We start from the raw sequence: 22,057 nt of genomic DNA, 5'->3' as shown, positions 1-22,057 counted from the left end.
TGAACTCAAGTCTTATCAGCTTCAAGCTTACCATTCTATCCACGGCACCATCAAGCTTCATTACATAGAAAAATAAATAGATAGACAGACAAAAAGATAATCAATTCTGCCTCCTTTAGCCAGGTCAGTAAAACTGAGAATAAATTGAATTAATACATTTGAAAGGCTACACACCTTACTAAGGGACACTGTTAATTCAATACCTATACTAACTAAAGCAAATGAATACTAACCAACCTTTTCCCACCTAACTCTTGGCCTATAACCTTCCCTATTAGGAGAAGACAAGAGAGGAAATGAGATTAAAAAAAAAATTTTTTTTAAAAGAAAATGCCTGGTATTTCTCTAACCCTTTCCTTTCCATTACTCGCACATCATCATGAAGTAATAAAGAGAAAACCAACCTCACAAATCAGCAAGATCTCTTCCCAAATCCTGCCTTTGACTCATTGGTCGTGTGACTCTGGGAAGTCCCTTAATTTTTAAGTACTATCACAGAATCTCTGAGTTGAAACCTTAAGAGATCTTAGATCTTAGAGATCCAATACAGTGACAAAAGCATAAGCTGCCTCTACAATTTACCTAACAAATATAGTCACGACCTGAACACTTCTAGGAACAGATCCTTTCCATTTGTAGAACAGCCTATTCCATTTTTAAACATCTCTTAAGTATTAGAAAATTTAATCCTATTCACTTCAACTATTATTTATCTCATGCAATGCATTGTGCAAAATGCTAGAAAAACAAAGACAAAAATTAAATATTTCCTGCATTCAGGAAGTTGATATTTCATTGGGATGAATTATGACTTGTACAAAAATATAATACAATGCAAGGTTTGGGATAATGAAACTATGAAGGTAAACAAAGTGCTCAGAAGAGGGAGAGATAATGGAACTGAAGGGATCAGGGAAAGCTATCCAGAGAGTGGACATGTCTTGTTCAGTGTTTCTTTCAGTGGTCTGACTCTCCATCTGGGATTTTCTTGACAGACACCAGAGTGGTTTGCCATTTCCTGCTCCAGCTCATTTCAACGATATGGAAACTGAGACAAACGGTAAAGTGACTTGCCCAGTGTCCCACAGTTTGTAAGGATTGGAGGCAGATTTGCCTGGAGAGAAAGCTTCCTGACTCAGCCCCAAGACTTTGTGCACCAAGGCGCCATCTGGTGGCCCATTAGGCACGTGGTCTGAGCCTTAGAGCTGAATTCCACTGGTCCCCTCTTCTTGAGCCTCTATCCCTGTCACTTCTCATCTAGAGTCACTGACAAGACCCTTCACTTCATTTCTAGAAACCTCTCTCATATACACATGATGCAGGGTCTCAGTACTTTTAACATTAATTATTATAGTGTTCCAGCTGCTCTCTCTCTGACTCAATAAAGTCTCTCCCTATTCCAATCTCCATTCCACTCAGTTATCAAATCAATGTCTTAAAGCACAGGACCCTTTGCCTCTTCCCCCCATTCCAAAAAAATCCAGTGGCTCCTAACACCTCCAAGATCAAATATAAAATCCCTTGTTTGGCATTCAAAACACTTCATAAACTGCCTCCTCCCATCTCTCCAGCCTTTTTATACTTATCACCCATTATTATTGGGATCCAGTAACACAGGTCTCCTTGCTTTTCCCAACCCCACTCAAATCTAGTGCCTTCTCTCCACTGATTATCTCCAACTTACCCTGTATATTTCTTGCCCATACCTAGTCATTTACATGTTGTCTACCCCATTAGAATGTGATCTTCTTGAGAGAAGGACCTTTTTCTTTTCCCAGCACAGTCTGTAGTAGACAGGAGCAGATACCTAATCAACATTTGTTGGTTAGACTTCAGGTGACTTCATCACAACCTCTAGACTAAAAACTGTTCTTTCCATATACCAAGTGAAATCCTTTCAGATCTATAATGGCTATGCTGCCCATCTACACTTTTTCAGGCTAAACATCCCTAGGTCCAGACTTCTTTTAAAAAAAGATACTCATTTGTACCTATGTAATATATATTGGACTGCTTGATGTCTAGGGTAGGGGGGAAATGGGAAGGAAAGAAGAAAAATTTGGACACAAGGTTTTGCAAGGGTGGAAATTGAAAACTATCTTTGCATGAATTTTGAAAAATAAAAAGCTATTATTCTTCTTTAAAAAAAAAACTATTTTATTTCCTTAAAAAAAATGTCTTTTCTTCAATATATTTTTATGGTTAACAGTCACCGTCTAGACACTTCAGAGTCAACCTACCTCTCTAACCTCATGGCCCATTATAATGTACATTAAAGACATAAATGCCTCACATTCAATCAAGTATGATCCCATGATCCCAGCACTATGGAGTGAAAAAACTTAGAACATGGCATCTGTCTGAGCCACTTTGGCCACTTTCTGAAAGAGAGTTGTTGAACCAATTCTTTAGACTTCAATAATATTACAGTCATGATAATTATCAGCCTTTTATATAGCACTTTAATAGCTACAAATTGCTTTACATATTATCTCATCTGATCCTCTGACAGCTAGATGTGACAGCTGGATAGAGCTCTGAGCATAAAGTCATCCTTCTGAGTTCAAATCTGGTCTCAAACACTATTTGTAGGACCCTTGGCAAGTTACTTATGGCCTCAGATACTTATTAGCTATGAAACCCCAGGTACGTCACTTAACCCTGTTTGCCTCAGTTTCCTCATTTGTAAAATGAGCTGGAGAAGGAAATGGCAAATCACTCCAGTATCTTTGCCCAGAAAAACCAAAATGGGGTCACAAAGTGGCAGACACAACTGAAATGGCTCAACAGCAACAATCAGTGGGAACTGAAAAGAGAACAAGTAACTGCAGAGTGGACTATGTACAATTGAACTAGTTCACTGAAGGGTTGAGATGGGGAGGGAAGGAGAGCACAGGGGTGATGGCCTGAGGAAATGCTGATAGGTCAATGGATTATAGAGAAGATAAAGAACTGGTTTAAGATGATTAAGGCATAAGAGATGGAATGGTAAGATATTATGATCAAATAAAAGAACTTCAGAGTACTTGAACATGAAAGTGGAATATTTATTTGTGACAATAAGAACAAGTGGGTGACTCTCTTTGTATGCAATTGAAGTCAAACAGAGAAGTAGTTCACAGTAGCTGAATAGATAAGATGTTTGGAATAGCATCAATATGTATATGGAAGTCCCTGGTATGAGGGAAAGAATCAGAATCTCTATCTAATGTTCCCAGCTAGATAGCAAGATTATTGAGAGCAGAGATCAATCATGTGATATGCTATGTATTTTTCTCTCTTATATTTTTCTTTCCTTTTCCCATGGATTTAACACTTTGACAAAACAGAACAAGATACTGACCTTGAGGGGAAAGCTTTGCAGCAAGTTTCCCTCTTAAAGATAACATATTTAAAATCTATAGGGAAATGAGTCAAATATACAAGAATAAGAACTATTTCCCATTTGATAAATGATTAAAGGCTATGAATAGGTTGTTTTCAGGGGAAAAAATAAAAGTTGTCAGCAGAAATATGAAAATATAAATTTAAACCATCTCATGCCCACATGATTAGTTAAGATTTAATAAATAAGAAAAAAAATGAAAACGACAAATGCTAGAGGGAATATGAGAAAACAGACACAATAATACACTGGTGTCCAACCATTCTGGAAAGCAACCTGGAATTATGTTGAAAAAGCTATTAAAAGTTCACATACTTCTTGACCTAGCAATACTCCTACTAAGTCCCTGTCCCAAAGAAAGAGTAAAAGAGTTCATATCTACAATAATACTTATGGCAGTTTGTTATATGGTACCAAAGAATTAGACACACAGAAAATGCCCATCAGTTGGGGAATGACTGAACAAATAATGACATAAGAAATGATGGAAGGAATGAATAGTTTCAGAAAAACTTGAGAAGATTTATATGAAGTGATGCAAAGGCAAATGAACAGAATTAGTAGCATAATATATGCAGGAAATGTATACCAGAAATCTCATAAAGATAATCAACATTCAAAAACTTAGCAAATGGAAGCCTACTTTCTTATTTTTCTTTCAGACCATGGGAGGTGGTGAGCTAACTCAGTTCCCATAGAGCAAAAAGAGAAGGATGTCAAGAGAAGAGCCTCAGGGCCAGTGGGCTTTACATGGATGAAGAAGGGAGAAGAGCTAATTATTATGAAAACCTAGAGAGGAGAGAATACCCAGAAGAGAGTGATCAATAGTGTAAATTACTGCATAGAGGTCAGCGTGGATCAGGACTGAGAAAATGCCACTGGATTTGAAATTAAGAAGTGTGTGTGTGTGTGTGTGTGTGTGTGTGTGTACTTTGCAAATCTTAAAATGCTATATAAAATTGACTATTATGCAGATGGGCTTTTTCCTCTTAATAAATGGTAAAATGAATGAATGAAACAGTAGCATTTTGATTCAGTATTTAATGAGTACCTACCATCATTTATTCAGGAACTATTTTGAGTGCCTTTTCTGCAGAGCACCAATCTGGGATACAAGGAAATATAATTCAGATTTATATATTCTAGCTCTGGTCTTTCTGTTGAGCTACAATCACTTATCATCGATTATCTCTTAAAACGCCTCAAATTGGACATCCTCTAGGCATTTCAATCTAAACATTTTCAAAATGGAACTCATCTTTCTAGCCCTCTTCTTTCCGTTTTCCTAATTTTCCCATTACTATCAAGAGCACCATTATTCTTCCAGGTAATTTCCTAACTGTAGCTTTCTAACCTGTCTCTCTAAAACCTCACCCCACTCAGCAACCAACATCCAATCATGTCACTTCCCTATTGCATGAGTTCTTGTTGTTCTTATATTCAGGAATAAAATCTAAAGCTCTTCACCTGTTGGCCCTTTATCACCTTTGCAGTCTTCCTGTACCTTACTACCCCCTCCATATTCTCTACCATCCAGCCCCACTGGTTCCCAAACACAGCAGCTACAAACACTCCATCTCTCATCTCTATGATTCTGCACTGGCTATCTCCACCCCTAGGATACTGCCCCCTTACATCTGCCTGCCAGTTTCTGGGTCTCACCTTTTGTAGGCCTTTCTTCTTCTGCAATCCCTCACAATGACCAATCCCAGTCCTCCCCAGCTGCCAATGCCTTCCCTGTTCACATTTGGTTCAAATCTTGTGTATACCTAAGCAAACTCCTTGTGGAAAAAAGCCTTACTTTGCAGCTTCAGACCTTACTGGAATGCTTTGCATATAACAAGCACCTAGTAAATGCTTGTTAACTGATTGACTGATCATGTTTTTTCACACTTATTATGACCCCAACAAGGTCAGAATGGAAATATTGTAGTGACAGAGAAACTGGAAGCCAGATGGCTAACACAAGAGTGTGGAAAAACCAGAATTAACACACAAACACCAGAAGTACTGACACTTTCTCAATATAAGACACGATAGCTGGTTGAAGTTTGCCTATGAGCAGGTCATCATGTCTCCGCCTTCTCTGACATGTCTGGCCTTCTAAACTCAGGATTTGGGGTTTCAAATATTCATGATCGTCTCTACCCCAGGGGATAACTTTTACTTTTATTGAGCCAAGAGACCTCAAGAACCTATCCTGGGCAATTGCCAGGATCCACTGTATAGTCATCAGCACACAAAAAGATGTCTGTGCAGACTATATTAAAAAGGAAATCAAAATACTTCCAAGTAGGCACTGCCAGGAAAAGACGGAGTTGTATCTTGGAATATTAATAATCTTATTTTGGCACATTTATTTACCCCTATAACTGACACAGAGATTTCTCATCCCAAAATCCTTTAATTAAAACACCAAAAGCATATATCATGTCAGCATAATATACACTTTGATGTTACAGTATTGACCATGAATATGTAAGTGGGCAGATAAATAACCTTCCCAGTATCTTTCTAATCTTAAAAACAAGCCAGCCAGCCTACATTTTTCAACATTATGATTAGCACATGCTGTTCTATTGTCAAAACAAAGTCAGCTTAAAAAGAAATTGGCTGAGAGAAAATGTGGCATCAATAGATATAATAGACATCTTTTTTGCCTCTTCTCTTTGCTGAATGTACCTTTTGTGTATTAAACAGAATCCCATTTTGTTAAAATATTGGTAAAAGGAAAAAATCCTTTAGCTCTTAGTTTTCTGCTCTTGTTATACCAAAATGCCAAAATTTCTCTTCAATTACTCATATTTAGTACATGAAGTAAGCTCCTTGAAGAAGGAATTTTCACTTTTATCTGATAAGAAAAGTTTCTTTAAAAAAATATTTATCCCAAGAATATAACTGACTTATTTGAGTAGGATAATAAACTATTTAAAATTTTCCATTAATGAAAACATCTCTCTAGATAAAACATTGTATATTATCATGAAAAATTTCTGGGAATTATTTATCTTCATTTTAATATCCTTATTATTTGGAACAGTGTGATAAAATGGAAAAAGCCATATATATGGAGTCTAGGGACCTGCATTCAAATTATTACCTGAGTAGTCTCTAGCAAGGCAGTTCCTCCATCTGAGCCCTAATTTCCTCATCTATAAAATGAAGAGATTGAACTAGATGGCCTCTCCAATCCCTTTCAACTCAGAATCTGGGCTCCTACTGTCATCTCCCCTTATTTTCCAATGACATTAGGGTGGGAAAGAGGAGGAAGTGAGTTTAAAAAAAAAAAAAAAAAAACACTTCATCTCCTCAAAATCACTGCTCAGAAAGAACACTTTTTTGTTTCCATTATCTTCAGCTGATCACTAAACATGCTTTCTTTTCCCTTTCATTAAAATACAATGCAGTTTGAAGCAAAATTAGTATGTAACAACTTGGTACTAGTCTGCCTCTCTAAGAGCCAATTCTGTTCCTTTTGCCAGAAAGCCATAGTTTAAAATCTCATACGAGAACCTTGGACATCTACTCAAAACTGACAGTGCCTTGTGGTTCCGTTGTTCTATCATATCCAATTCTTCCTGATCCCATTTGGGGTTTTCTTGGCAAAGATACTGACATTTCTTTCTCCAGCTCATTTTGCAGATGAGGAAACTGAGGCAAAGAGAGTTAAATGACATTCCCAGGGTCACAGAGCTAGCATGAGGCCAGATTTGAAATCAGGAAGATGAGTCTTCCAGACTCTAGGCTCAGCACTCTATGCACTTCGCCATCTAGTGGCCCTTACTCAATAGCAATGCAAACACCTAATTCTTGCCCTAGGCCTGAGCAAAAGTTTTTTCTGGACAGTCAACTAAACTAATTTCACATTTTTAATATGGTTCATTTTATTTCATCCTTCTTAATTTCTATTTTTGTGTATGTTTACAATGTTCATGATATATCAATAAAATAGCATATGTATATAAACTTCAAATAACATTTACTAGCACTTATATAATCCTTTTAGGTTTGCAAAGGACTTTATAAAATGCTCCTTTAATTCTCCCAACAATCATAGAAGGTGGGTACTAGGATTATTCCCACTTTATAAAAATTTTTAATAGGATACACACTCAAAAAAGGGTATGGCTCCCTCTCCCCTCACTGCCCCCCATAGCAGCTAAGGTCATATGGTTGTGATCCCACAGATCTAGCTCCTATCCCATCATATCAGATTGAAAGCCTCCTCATTCTATTCAATTCTTGTCCAGATAGGTCTATAAATTACTCATATCTCTATCTGACATGATGAAAGCCTTGTTTTACATAACAGGTCATGGCTACCCCAAAATGTCTATCTCTTATAACTACATGTTCCAAAAGAAAAGAAAAAGGGGCTTGTGAGGAGGCAAGGGGAAGATTCAATGTATTCTTGGTAACTGTGGAAAGAGAAAACACTTTTAGCTGGGGAAAGAAAGCATAAAGGAAGATTCCATGGAGCTTAGCCCTGAAGATAAAACAACAGGAGAAACAGTGGAAAGAACAGTGGATCTGGAATAAGTAGATCTGGATTCAAATCCATGGTCTGCTACTTGTTATCTGTGTGATTTTGGAAAAGCTGCTTTCTGGACCTCAATTCCTTCTAGAAAACAAAAATATCGTGCTAAATGACCAAATTCGGAAATGATCTATGCAAAGGTACCAGGCAAGATGTGACAGAACATTTGGCTGATGGTTGAATCTGAGGCTGAAAAAAGAGGACACTGGACTCAGAGAACAGACAACAAAGAACAAAATGTTATTCATGAACAGGTGAGAAATGAGCCTCACAGGATCAAAGAAAAGGCAGCTAACCCTTCAGGAAAGAACTTCTCGAAGGAGGGAAACTTCAACAGATGCACAATGACATCTTCCAGAGCAAAATAAAGAAATTAGCATTCTTCCTTTTCTGACTTGGTCCCAAGTAGAGAATGCAAGCAGACCAACTCATCACATGGACCTTTGTGAGGAGCAACAGAAAAGGCTGCCTCAGTGAGCACAATGGGGCCACCATAAAGGGTAAAAAATGGAGACTGAATGTGGATCAAAGCATTTTCACCTTTTTTTTGTTTGGTTTTGCTTGTTTGTTTTTTTCCTTTCTCGTGTTTTTTTCCCTTTTGATTTAATTTTTTTGCACAGCATGACAAATATGGAAATATGGTTAGAAGAACTGCATAATTTTTTACTCTCTTGAAGGTAGAGGGTAGAGGGAGAAAAATTTAGAACACAAGGTTCTGCAAAAGTGAATACTGAAAAACTATCTTTGCATGTATTTGGAAAAATAAAAAACTATTTAGTAAATAAATAGCCAGTTTCTAATGGAGTAGCCAAGATTTCCTTCCAAAGAAGAGTTTGGAAGAAAATGTCATCGCTGGTGAGAATTCATCTCTTGCTTCAAGTAAGCAGTCCCCTCTTTTTTTTTTTCTGTCCCTTCTCAATGGCTAAGAAGCAAAAAGTAGGGAAGATAGAAACATTTATCCCCAAAATGTAGACTGTATGCATAGAACCCCACCTAAAAAGCAAAACTACTTATAATGTTCCTAAAGAAAGATTTCACCCACTACTAATGATGGGTCATCTAAAAATACCTCTGGGAGGGGTAAGGATAGTCCTCTCCATTAAAGAGTATAAGAAAATTCATTTGTCATTTTCTTTTCTTTGAGGGGAGGGAGGAAGGAAGGGGTTCATTAGCTATTCCAGAGCCAGATTTAGAGTGCTAAAGATAACCTAATCAAAAAACCTAATTTCAATAAGCAAATGAAGCAACTAGTTATTTAGAACTTTAAAAGTAAATTTGTCTTTATGCTACTTCTCTCAGAACATGAGAGAGCTCCTTCTCTGACCCATTTTGGCTTTGTGGCCCTAAATTAGTCATCAAATTCTCAGACAATTTTCTGACTACCTGTAATAGTGAAGAGAGTTTCCTCATCCGGAAACTCCCTATAACCAATAAAATCCCAAGCCTAGCCTCTCAACCACCATTCTCAGATGAAGTGATATTCAGCTGTGAATATTTTGATTTGCCAATTATCTTTATTCTACATTTCAAAATAATCAAGAAAAAACAAATGAGAGTCAGAGATTTCAACTGAATCCATCTCTTTGTTAGAGCAAAGTAATAAAGGAAAAAAACTTATGACTCATCAATGTTTGCCTGGCTCTTTAAACATAATACCTTTTCTATCCCCTTCTGGCTCCTGACCATCAAACCTGTAAATATATCATTATTTATTTAGTTCTTTACCAAAAATATACCATACTAACACTAATGACTCCAACTTGATTCCCAGCATTACTTTTCAAATTCTAGCTACACTGAAACTGCACTCAGTTTAGAACAGAATTTAAAATAACAGGTAAAAGGAATACCTGATAACAATCTTTCCATTCAAAATTTTGCTAGCTTCTTAAAACAATTTTTGATAATTTTCCTTTTATGAGGTCTTCACTAAAACTTTGCTTTAACTTTAAGATACAGTTGATCCAAATGGACGTAAGGCACTTTGCAAACTTTCTGCAAATTTAATTATTTCTGTAGTGCCTTAAAGTTTACAAAGTGCTTTGTATGCATCAACTCACTTTGGATCCACTGAATCTATTACTATCCCCACCACTATTATTACTACTATGAACACTCCTCTTCCTCCTCAGGTTCTGCCAGCAGAGCACAAAGCAAACTAGCAAGACCAGTCCAGCTGAGTCTGGGGAGGAACACACCTGATTAGCTACAGGGTAAGGAACTGCTCAGCCATAGAAGTTACATGGTAACTGGCTTCCATGGAGGGTGCACTCACACAGAGTAAATCAAAAATCCCTGACATTTTCAAAGATTTCACACACAAAGCCTGGCAAAGTCCTGATTATATCAGGTAAATGCCAATCTGGATATTTTCCCTCCAACCTACTGAGCTTTAAAAAAAAAAAAAAAAAAAGCAGCTCACATTCTGGATCAAGCCTGCAGTGAATGAATCTGAAACTAAACCACTAGATTCCCCATAAAGAGAAATTGGATTTTGTTGGCTCCCATCATACAACAACCAACAAATTTCGCTGTTTACAATAAACATGATTTTAAACACCTTTAAGTTTCAAAGTTCCTCTCTTAAAAGGAAGTCCTCAACTTTAAGCTACTGCTAATTCCTATGATTGTCCTACAATGTAAGTGGAATGAATTCAGTTATGATTACCATGGAATGGGAAAGTGGTTCATTGGTCCAAGACTGTCCAGAAAAGAAGGAGCCAAAGGTGAGCTGTCATGGTCTATAAACCCTACAAAAAGCTAGAGTATTTCTTAAAACAGGACTGGCAGCTAACCAACCTCAGTGTTTTCTCTCAAAAACTTCATACAATATTAAAACAGGAAAACTATTCAACTACTAAAAAAAAGTGGCCAAAGAAACAACACAATTTGAAGTAATCAGTTCCACAACTCTAGTAATGGATAGTTTATTAAAAGATTATAAAGTTGCTAACATAGAAAAGGCTACATGTTGAATGTACTTCAGTTTTTTAGTAACTTTTCTCTATTAATAGTATTCTCTTGACAATATGAAAGCCACAATACAGAACATTATTCTGTCTTTTTCCAAGCAGCAAATAACTATTTTTTGCAGTATTCCCAAACTAATTATGGTATGTTTAAAAATATACATCAAATTTAGAGTTAGAAGACCTAAGTGGCAAAGCTGAGCTGCATCACTCAGGAAGTAACCTTGGGGATTTCTCCTATGGAAGCAAATCTCAGTTTCTTCATCTGTAAAATAATGATAATAATACTTGACTCTGCTTCTTCAATCTTCTTCTGAAGATCAAATGAGACAATGTAAGAAAAGGACTGTATGACCTCCTGTAACCCAATGAGTACCACGTAGATGTGCAATATTATTAAGAAGTAGAAGTATGCTTGAAGTAAAACTTAAATTATTGTAATATTTCTGTATAATTACCACATGGTTTCATTTCCATACTAAAATGATAAATCCTATTCCTTCCTTTTTTAAGATGAAAACTCATTCAAGACAAGGGTCATGATTTTTCTGTCTCTTTCTGTCTGAATCAATATAAGGAGGACAATGAATAATTACAAAGATGAAGTTTGGTAGGATAAAAAAAAAATATTGATTATAAACTTTAATGACAAAAGGTAAATACAAAACTAAATTTTCTTTCTCTGAATGGTTCCCCCCAAGATTATAACAATTTCCATAAGAGTATAAAGATCAATCCTAAAAATACAAGGCATATTTTTTACACTATTGTCTGCCCTACAAATAAAAAGCTAAATAAGAAAATAAAGGAAAGTTGAGGGATGGACATGCTAGAATGAGCAAGGAAAACAATTTTTTTAAGCTTACTTTAAACATACCACCCAAAACAGGAAAATATTTTATTTTAACTGTTTACAATCAATATATCTTTTTGTTGCAACATCACATGTTAAGGTAGAAAATAAATATTAAATAGAAGATAATATATTATCCGAACAAGTAGAATGCAAATCTAAAGCAACTTAAAAAAACACACACCACTGTATAGATATTGCCTTTAAAATTTCATCAAAGAAGAACACTGTCTCATGAAGATATTGTTCAAGAGTGGGACTGATAACCAGAAACAATCAAGTTTCTGACAAGGAAGGAGCTTCAGTGCATAAAGTAAGGCAAAAAAAAAAAAAAAAAAAATCAGGTGAAAAAGCATCTCAGCACTCTCTCTGTCACCAAATTTTGAGAAACACAGTGGTGTTGTTCACAGGGCTTCATTGTGCAATTCCAAAAATAATTACCTATCTTTGGTGAGGATGCCAGCTTCTGCTTTTAAAGGGCTTTGATGAGATATATCAATGGCACTAAAGATCTCCATATTGTGCTCATCTTGATTTTCTGCATTTAGGATTGGAAAAGTACTTCCAGACAATGAGAGAGAAAAGGAAGTTTTCCAATTGTAACATTCCTAGAAAAAGGATATCAACAAAGAAAATGTCTAGAAGCAATTTACCAATTCCTAATAGGAAGAGGTCAAAATTGAAGTTGGGGTAGGTAAAGAATCAAAAGACAGGAAATATGAGTTCTCATGCTTCTGAAAAAATCCAAAAACTTTTGCATTTCAAGCCAGTTTCTTCTCTCTAATGCAAATACCTCAATCCACAAAAAACCAGCTTCCTTGTATCCCAAGCCACCCTGAAGGCCCGTCCCTGAGAATGCTACTTGAACTAAGGGCTCCTCTTCCTCGGTGAGCAATAATCTTCCTCTCCTCCCCTCTTTTCCCTGAGGACAGCACCCACAACCACTAGTACCTTCTCCTTCAAAGCAGCCCTCGGACACCAGAAGGGAGGAAGAGGAGAAAACAAAGAGGGAACAGATTGGGGCAAAGAGGAATGATGGATGGGCATGAAGAGTAGGGGGCGTGGAGAAAGGGTCTGGAAAAGGGGAAAAGAAGAGAGACCAGGAGACAGGAAGAATGGGGACCCGGAGGGCCCTGGGAGAGGAGAGAAGATTCGGAGATAGCAGGACTGCGGAGAGAGAACAGGGAGCACTGGAAGAGGGGAGGGCGGGGGAGAAGGCAGGGAAGGGAGGGGAGGCGAGGAGGGTGGCCGAGGTGTTGGTGGGGGGGAAGAAAGCATCGATGCTCGAAGGGCAGAGGGACACCCCCCCCCCCAATCCCCTCCCTTCCACGCCCAGGTCCTTCACCTGAAAGTCGGCCAGGATCATCTCCCGGTCCATGTTGGACGCCATGGCCGCCTTCTCGAGCCCCTCGGCCCCGAGCTCAGGCTGCTACTGCTGCTGCTGCTGCTGCTACTGCTGCTAATGCTGCTGCTGCTGCTGCTGCTGCTACTATTGCTGCTGCTGCTACTACCACTGCTGCTGCTGCTGCTGCTCGGGCTGCGGCTGCTCGGACCGGCCTTGACCAGGTCGGGGTCTCGGGGAGGGGGCCGGGGCCTAAGAGCTCATGGCCCGCCGCGGGCCGCGAAGCCGAGCCAAGCCGGGCCCTCCCCGCGCCCCCTCCCCGGCGGCCCCGGTGCTGCCCCGGCCTCGACTTCGGTTCCTCCGCCGCCTTCTCTGTCGCTGCCGCTGGCTCCGGCTCTTCCTCCTCCTCCTCCTTCTGCTCCTTCTCCTCCTCGGCTCCGCTAGCTGCCTGACTCGAGCTCCGGCTCCGTCCCCGCCGCTGCCTCCACTGCTCCTGCCTCAGCCTCCTCGGCCGCCGCCGCCGCCGCCTCCTCCCCTGGTTGGCCGGCCCCGCCGCTGTCGCACATTTTGCCTGTCATTGAGGTCGCAAAGCGTCGCTTTGCGGCTGCCACGTGACCGGCCTCCTGTCAAGCGTCAGCCGCGAGGGGCGGGGCGACGTCTTTCCGGGATCGAAGGAAGAGGGGGCGGGGCAGTACGGGGCGGGGCGCTCTCATCGCCGGAGCCGAAGCTGAAGTCGCGCGCACGCAGACACGTTCGTGTGCGCACGCGCACGCTCTATTCCTGCTTGTTCGAGTCTGGGGCAATCTGTGCTGTGTCCTTCTGGCAGCCTGCTTCTAGGGAGTCGGGAAGCTTCGTCCCGGGCCGACGAGGGTAGCAACCCGTAGGAGTTGTCTCTCCTCATCGGTGAGGAAACTGAGGCCCAGGGAGAGAAAAATCAGGAGCTCCAGTATCGGTTCCATCCCCGTGCCTCAGTTTCTCTGTCTGTAAAACGAGAGGAAAGAGCCGATAATTTCTGAAGTCCTTCCCAGCTCCTAAGGCACTACCTCCCCCCATGCCTCAGTTTCCCCATTGATAAGAATGAAGATGCACCAGGGATGACCTTTGAGGTCCCTTAGATCCAGGACCCTACATAGAACAATTAGCTCCTTTTCCTAGTCTTAGTGCTGGAAAGGATGGAAAGCCACCTAATTCTACTGCCACATTTAACAAAAGGGAAAACTGAGGCCTGAAAAGGCAGCTTGATTCTCCTGCCCAAGGTCACATGAGTAAGGTCAGCTGATCTCGGGTATTACCACCTCCTGTTCTCCAAGTCTGTCCCACAATTATTATCATTAGTAAAGCAGTCCTTCCAAGTATCTTCTCCCTCCAACCTCTGCAGCCCTGCAATTCTTTCTGACTGAAGGGACACCTCCCATTTAACAAGTGAAAACCTGAGCCCAAGAGGATGAACAAGTTCTCTCCGATGCTTTCCTCGAATTAGCAAAAACCTGGTGCTGAAGCCATCATTGACTACGGCCTTGAGTTTGACAAATGGTCAGAGAAAGATCAGGACAAGCTCTGAACCTAGAACAGCCAAAGACCATGTGCAATGAAGCTTGTAATGGTGACGGGTTGTTGAGAGGATGACCTGGGAATGGGTTTAACTTTAACTTTGCAAACCACCAGCTTCCTGGCAGGGAAGAACATTTACTTTCCACTGAGAGTTTATAAGCTCTTGCAAACTAATTAAGTTTTGCAGTTTCTTAGCTGCATAGTGTTAAGTAGAGTGTGTACAACTACTGCTTGAAATCTCAGACCCTATTAGACCAAATTCTCAAGCTGTGAAATGTTTGCCTGAAACAAGAAATCTCTTGTTGATTTAATATAAAATGCTTAATTGATTGACTTGTATTGTGTTGTGGGATGAATATGTGCCCAGGAAAAGGTAGTATTCAAATAGAGAAATTGGACATGAATCACAAGAGGAAAGAAAAAAAATTAATATGATTAAAACCTAAATTGCCGTGCTGTAACTGTAATCAAGTGCCTTCTTGGATAAGTCATACTCAGAACAAGATAGATGAAGAGTTCTTCCTCCATAGTCAGGATTAATGCCATCTCCAAGGTCTTCCACCCCTCCCCCCGCTCCCCTTTATGGTGGCCTGGATGTGCTTCAGTGACCAGGTTTCATGATGTTCTCCACACCCCAGTGCTCTCCAACTCCCCCCTCCCACACCTACCTCCATAGGTTTCCTCCACCACTTATCTAAGATGAGCCGGTATGAGCCATTGATGAGAATATTGCAAAATGAAACAGGAGACTCAGGTCAAGTTCTATTCACCCTAGACTTGACTTTAAACAAATGAATCACTTTCCTTCTCTGTGTCTGTTTTATCGTCAATCAAATAGGAATTTTTTAAAAAGCCCTTCCTGTTTGTATACATGTATTATATTTAACATATACTTTAACATATTTAACATGTATTGGTTGACCTGCCATCTGGGGGAGGGGGTGAGAGGAAGAAGGGGAAAAGTTGGAACAGAAGGTTTTGCAAGGGTCAATGCTGAAAAATTACCCATGCATATATCTTGTAAATAAAAAGCTATAAAAAAAATTTTAAATTAAAAATAAAAAGACCTTCCTGACTAGTTCAGAAAGGTGTTGGAAAGATCATGAGGAAATGAGAGTGAAAATTTTTATAAAGTAAGAAGACCCCGACTGCTGAGGTATCATCTTCATAGTGATCAATGAATTGAGGCCTAACTCAAAGCTTACTTCCTCCATAAGGCCTTCACCACAACCAGCTAAGGCTCCTAACAGCTTCCATGTTTTTAGTGCCTGACAATATCATCCAATACCTTGTTTTTATAAAGTTTTAAGGGTTACAAAGTTTTTTTCCTCATAACCCTTTGAGTTTTAGGGACCCTACTTCCTACATGAGAAAATTGAAGCTAAGTGGAATGATAAGACTTAGGAGCCATATGGCAGATGTGGGGAAAATAATCATGGCTTCCCAGTCCCAAGTCTGTACTCTACCCATTATACACAGCTTCTACAACCCTTCTGCCAGCTGTGCAAAATTGGAGTTCCCCTAAACTTTGCCCTCTTTTTATTCAATCAATAGCCAAGTCTTATTTAAACTTCTGTCCCCTTTTCTCCACTCAAGCAGCCTCCAAATTAGTTGAGGTATCACAAAAATTATCACCTCTCACTCAGTTAACAGCAATAGCTTCCTATTTGTCCTCCTTGCCTCAAATCTCTATAACCTACCCCCACCCCACCAGCTTCCAGTAACATCTCTCATCAATGTAGATACTTGAGAGATGTGCTAGTTTTACTGAACTGCTTTTTTTCCTTCTTTAGTTAAAAAGATAAAAACTAGTTAGCTAGGGAGAAAGGGGAGACTAAAAACAAATATGTGAAAACATTTTCAAGAAAGATACAAAGTGGTATTCCTTGAATACAGACCTGACCAAAGTCAGTCTCATCAAAAATATTCCATTGGTGGGGCAGCTAAATGGTACAGCAGACCAGTTCTGGAGTCAGGAGGACCAGAGTTCAAATTTGAACTCAAGACACTAGACACTACTAGTTGTAGGGCCCTGAGCAAGTCACTTAACCCCAATTGCATTGACCGGAAAAAAAAAAAAAATTCTCCATGTGCTCCTATTGCCTCTAGGATAAAATAAACCTAATCACTAATTTAAATTTATTATATTTTCATTAATAATTAAATTTAAATTTAATAGTCTTGTAAAGTCTTTTACACTCTAGCTCCAGCTAACCTTTATTATATATGACTCCTTTTTGCTACATTCCTGACACTTTCCTTCTTCCTATTTATTGCTCACCCACAGGTCTCTTTCCTGAATCTGCACTATGACCTGGGCTACCCTGGAAATTTTCCTCTCAAGTGTCTTAAAATTCAGAGCTCCCTGAAAGCTTTAGCTTAAGTACTACTTCTACTTCAGGCCTAGCCTGATCCCTCTGGATGTTAGTAACCTATACTCTATCTAGAAATTATTTGATCTGTATTTTGCATTTATTTCTGTCTCTGTATGTGTCTCTTTCCATAGAAACAGATATATGTATATTCAGGTTTATCTGATAGAATGTAAGTTTCTTGAGGAGCACAATAAATACCTCCTGAATAAGGGAATCCATGCACCTCCATTGATCTTTCTCCTCCCGGAGTACTTAATATCATAAAATGTAGAACCTGGTTATGTACTGTCATGTTTTCTCACATTGTTTCATCTTTGCAATGTATGCAAATCTCCAATAAAATGAGAAGTACTTTGTGGCATGTTATTTAGCTTTGTTGTACCTGCATGGTTTAGAACCACAGCTACCATATGGAAAGAACTCAGTAAAGAGTTGTTGAGTTCAGTTGAATCTGTAAAGCAAAGTTCATTTAACTTCAGAAGTTAAATTCTTCTTTCCCTCTGACCTGACAACCAATGCTTTGGAATCCAGGATCCACAGTAATTTTATACTTTGGAAAAATGAAGGGAAAGAACATAAACACCAAATCAGAAGCAATGAGCAGTTTTCACCTTCCTAGGACTTTCTCTTAAAGGGAAACCACAGGCTTCCTATCACCCACAGGAATGTGTCTTACAGTTTTTTGACCATAAACACCTGAGAAGTCATTTTGTACAATTCCCCTCACCCACACCTAATACTTTTCCCCCGTGAAAATAAACCATGTAACACAACTTCAAGTCAGAATTTTATAAAAACATTTGTAAATAATTTTTTGACCCTTTCCTGATCCTCTTTAAAAAGCATCTCCACCCCCCCTTTCCACTATTCATCCAAATAGCTTTTTAGCTAATTCATCTTCTCTTCATTAACATTAAGGTCATTTACAGTTTAGATTAAATAGCCTTCATCTTGTCACATGCTGTTTTGATGGAGTCCTCCAAGTCAGAGAGACAGCTAAGGAAATAGGGATGGGAGAGAAAGGAGGGAGAGGGAGACTGGAAAATCATGAGTCTGAATTCTAATTCCAGATTTTCCACTTTACTGCTGTGTAATCTTAGGCGAGTCACTTCACTTTAAACCTCAGTCTCCTTATCTGTAAAAGAGAATCACATTTCCACTGCTTAAACACTGAGGCTAAGATGGTATCATGGACATAAAAAATGTTTTGAGAATAAAGACTATTAAAACACACACACCAACCATTGTTATTTGTAAGATACTGGGAGAAGTTACTGAACACTTCATTTTAGTAAAAAAAAGCCTTCTTACCCAAGAATGAGAAGCTGCTTGGGTTTAAGAAACATAACAAGTCTGGGCTTAAGAAACAAAAAAGGCCAGCTGGGGCCACATGATCTGTTTGCCACCTATCTGGGGGATCTAGAAAAGCATCCCAGAAGAAGCCTTCGGGACAGGAGGAAGAAATGCAAACACTAACAAATGAACAAAAGGGTTTTGCAGGCTTGAGTCTTTAAGGACAAAGCATAAAATGAAATTATTACTGCAGCTTTCTAGAGACTCCTAACAATATGATTATAATCTTCAGAAAATCAAGAGTTCCAGCTGTGTTGGTATTTAATCCCAAATACAGGACAGTGCTTTTCAGCACAGGGAAAGGGTATTGTGTAGTCATATCAAAAGCTACCAGTTGCATCATGTTATTGGGGCTACTTGAAAAAAGAGAAAGGTAGGGAAAAAATCATCAAATGGTAAAAGTCAGCAATCCCATAATGCCTGGGATTTTCAGCTTTCAGTCATAAGAGCTAAGTTTATGATGTTTGATTTAAGGCTCCACCTAATTAGTTTAAGAGTTCACTTTCTGACCTTCCTGATAAGTGGTCAGCCGGCTTCTGAATGAATAATACTTATGACTGGAAGCTCATTACCTCCTGACAACTTATTCCATTTGTGAACCACTCTAATGATGAGAAAACTCTTCCTCTGAGGAGAGGTGAGATAAGGGAGGAAAGGTGCTAAATTTAGACTTAGAGCATTTCCAATCCAAACTGAGCTCTCCTGCTTGGTTATCTTTGTGTCCTTAGTCAAGTCACCTCACTTAAATATGGCTCAGTTCAAGTCCCTGATCTATAAAAAGGGGACAGATCTAAACTTGTGGTTTTATTGAGTTCTGCCTTCCATCCACTGGTCCGAATTCTACCTTCTGTGGGCACATAGAACTGGTCCACTATCTTTCCCCAATAAAGATCCTGTTTCCAAGGCCTTTAACTGAGCTTCATGTGGTATGTTAATACAATAGCTTCTAGGGGTAGATTCAATAACCATAAAGCTTTCCTAGTAATTAATTCAGCATGTAAAATACAATGCACATATGTAAACAGGTCATGTGTAGTCTACATAATTTAGCATACCTCCTCATTAGATAAGTTACAACATCCTGTCTAAAGAAAAAAGTTATAGAAAGCAAATTTTAATTGGACTAATGCCAATTACTTATCAGTTAACAGCAATGCAATATTATTCACATCCCTATTGTAGTAAAAGATTTTATCATAAATTGCCATGATAATTAAGTGACTTATTATACATAAACACATTAACTGATGCTATGCTTAAAAATAAAAGTGAGCTAGATACTTTAATCCAAGTAGATGAAAAAAGGAAAAAGTCAGGCCCTCTGAAATCACCAACTACATGCCCAATTCAAGTTCAATATTATCTAAGAACAAAGCTTTAGGTCATTTTGTTTTCATAATTCAGAGAGAGAAAAAACCTTCCCCCACACAACTTTTCTTCTAAGAACCCACCTGTCCATAGCTAGGTAAAACTGGCTATTTTGGAAGCACACAAATATTTCTGGTTTATTTTGTTCTTGCTGGTACAGCAAACCTCAGATTACAGTCAGATGTTGTCAGAGGCCTGCCTATGCTTGGGTAGGATTTGGGTGCTTGGAGGTCAAAGACCTTTATTATGTTGGGTTTGGCTTTTTGTTTTTTGAATCTTTCTGACCAAGAGGCAGTTTCATAAAAACAGGTGTGTGTGTTTTAAGGCCACAAAAATGATAAAAAGCAGTAAGTTGGTCAGTTACTTAAACCATTTGAAAGAGAAAATCTCTGTATTGGTGTGTACTCCAAACAAGGCCCAAGAAAATTATCTCGGTTAGTTGAAATCCTTAGGAAGAGATGGTTCCCTCCAGAATGGAGGATTGTCAACTCCAGCAAAATGTGCCTTTTACTGGAAAACCCAGTGGCCTCCAGACCAACTAGGTCTCACCCTTCCCCCATTCTCTTCCCCCCTCTTCCCCTAACCCTTTTCGGGGTTTCTGATCCTTGACACAATTAACGACGACGATTTTCAGAGCTAATCCATCAAGTTCTCTTAAACTTTGGCCCTATCCCAGGGCCTGGCTTTTCGCCAAGGGGGTTGGGACCCGCGCCATTCGCCCACCCTACCCTGCTTTCCCGCTCCCCTGCTGCGGGCTGCCCGGGCAGGTGCGGGGCTGACACTGCCGGGCTCTCCTGGGGAAGAGGGAAGAAGGCAGGCTTGGCTGAGCCTTCCGCCGCCCCTCGCTCCACTCGGGGGAAAACCGGCTGCTTCGGGCCGGAGGAGGGTGGCAGGGTCCCGAGGGCCGGCCGGACCACAGCTCCCGCCCAAGCCTGCCCTGCCACTTTGGCCACAGTCCCCCAGCGAGCTGCCGGGCCGCAGACCTCCGGAGCCCCCGGGGACTCTTCCGGTCCCTTTGTCATCTCCCCCCCGCCCCAGTGGCTGCTCGGGGTCTGCCGGGGTTCGGTGGGAGAGCCCTCAAGAGGCGACGGGATGCTCCCCCGCCCTGCCTAGTCCCCCTCAGCAGAGCCCAGCACTGGCCGGCGCGCCGCCTCGGCCCGGCCCGGCACTGGCCGCCCATCCCGCGCAGCCCAACGCCGCACAGCGGCGCGGCTCTCCGAGCTTCCAGCTGGGGCCTGGCCGCCGGGCCGGCGGGGCAGCAGGGGGACTCGGCTGCCTCTGGCGGAGGGAGGGAGTAGGGGGAAGGGAGGGGGCGGTGAGCGTCGAGCTGGGGGCGGGGCGGGGGCGGTGCCGGGGCCTTCCCGCTCCCGGAGCTCCCTAACTCTGTGGAGCCTCCTTAAAACTGTGCCGTTAAAATGGGGGCGGGTTTTTCAACTCAAAAAGCGCTCAATTTTTTTTCATTTCAAAAAAAGCTGATGAGGTCGGAAAAAAAAAAGACGAAACCGGCCCCGACTCTGCAGGCGGCAGCAGCAGCGGTGGCGGCGGGCAGCCTGAGCGCGGCTCCTGCCTCCAAGGAGCCGAGCGAAGCTGCCCGGCCGAACCGAGGGGACCGGGGAACGGGGACAGCGCCCGTCCGGCAGCGGCACTAACTGTCCCGGCTCGGGGGAGCCGGAGCGAGCTAACTGTCACCGCGAGCGGAGAGAGAAGCATCAGGGACCCGGACCTGGGGCCGGGCCGGGCCCGGGGCTCGTCCGAGCCAAGTCAAGTCGGCCAGGAGCTGGAGCAGAAGCCGGAGCCGGGGCGAGGGAGCCAGAGGCCACCGGAGCCCCGGGAGAGCGAGAGGACCGGGGTCGGGGTCGGGACCGGGACCGGAGCCGGGCGTGCCAGCCGGAGGTGCCCTGCGTACTCTGGCGCCTCGACGGCAAATGGAAGCTTCGATGGGCCGCAGCATTCGGAGGCCAGGGAGCAAGCCTGCCCCGTCGTAGGCGGAAAGCGGCGACCGAGGACCCGGACTCTCGAGGGAAGGTGCGAGACTCCAGTGCCCGCGCCTCGACCGGTGCTCTTTCGTCCAGCCTTGCCAGCCGCCGAAGACTACGAGAGACTCGGCCGCGGCCCTCCACCCTGCTCCGGCACGATGAGGAGGCCGGGACCCTGCAAAAGGCAGCCGGGGCGCCCCCGGGGAGCGCACGGCGCCCTACGCCCCCAGCCCGTGAGGCTCGGCTGGGCTGTGACTGCACTCTCGGCGAGCTGCGGAGTCTGCCCCTAGCGCCTCGGGCTGCCAAAGGACGGACGCACCGTCCACCGTTCCCGTAGGGAAGCCTTGG

At 41.5% G+C, this 22,057-nt stretch overlaps 1 protein-coding gene across 2 annotated transcripts in view; it reads right to left on the bottom strand.

The window, feature by feature from the left end:
• FAF1 (Fas associated factor 1) overlaps nucleotides 1–13,628 on the bottom strand; it is a 402,722-nt gene extending 389,094 nt beyond the window's left edge. For both annotated transcript variants that reach the window (XM_051999721.1, XM_051999722.1), the window contains exon 1: nucleotides 13,090–13,628. In XM_051999721.1, the coding sequence (XP_051855681.1) occupies nucleotides 13,090–13,134 (45 nt within the window). In that variant the 5' untranslated portion in view covers nucleotides 13,135–13,628. The remainder of the gene's footprint in view (nucleotides 1–13,089) is intronic.
• Nucleotides 13,629–22,057: the final 8,429 nt, after the last annotated feature.

This window comes from Antechinus flavipes, chromosome 4 (assembly GCF_016432865.1).
Source record: "Antechinus flavipes isolate AdamAnt ecotype Samford, QLD, Australia chromosome 4, AdamAnt_v2, whole genome shotgun sequence".
NCBI classification, from domain to species: domain Eukaryota; kingdom Metazoa; phylum Chordata; class Mammalia; order Dasyuromorphia; family Dasyuridae; genus Antechinus; species Antechinus flavipes.
The sequence above is the reverse complement of the archived record's forward strand: the minus strand, read 5'-3'. Positions and strand labels throughout refer to the sequence as shown.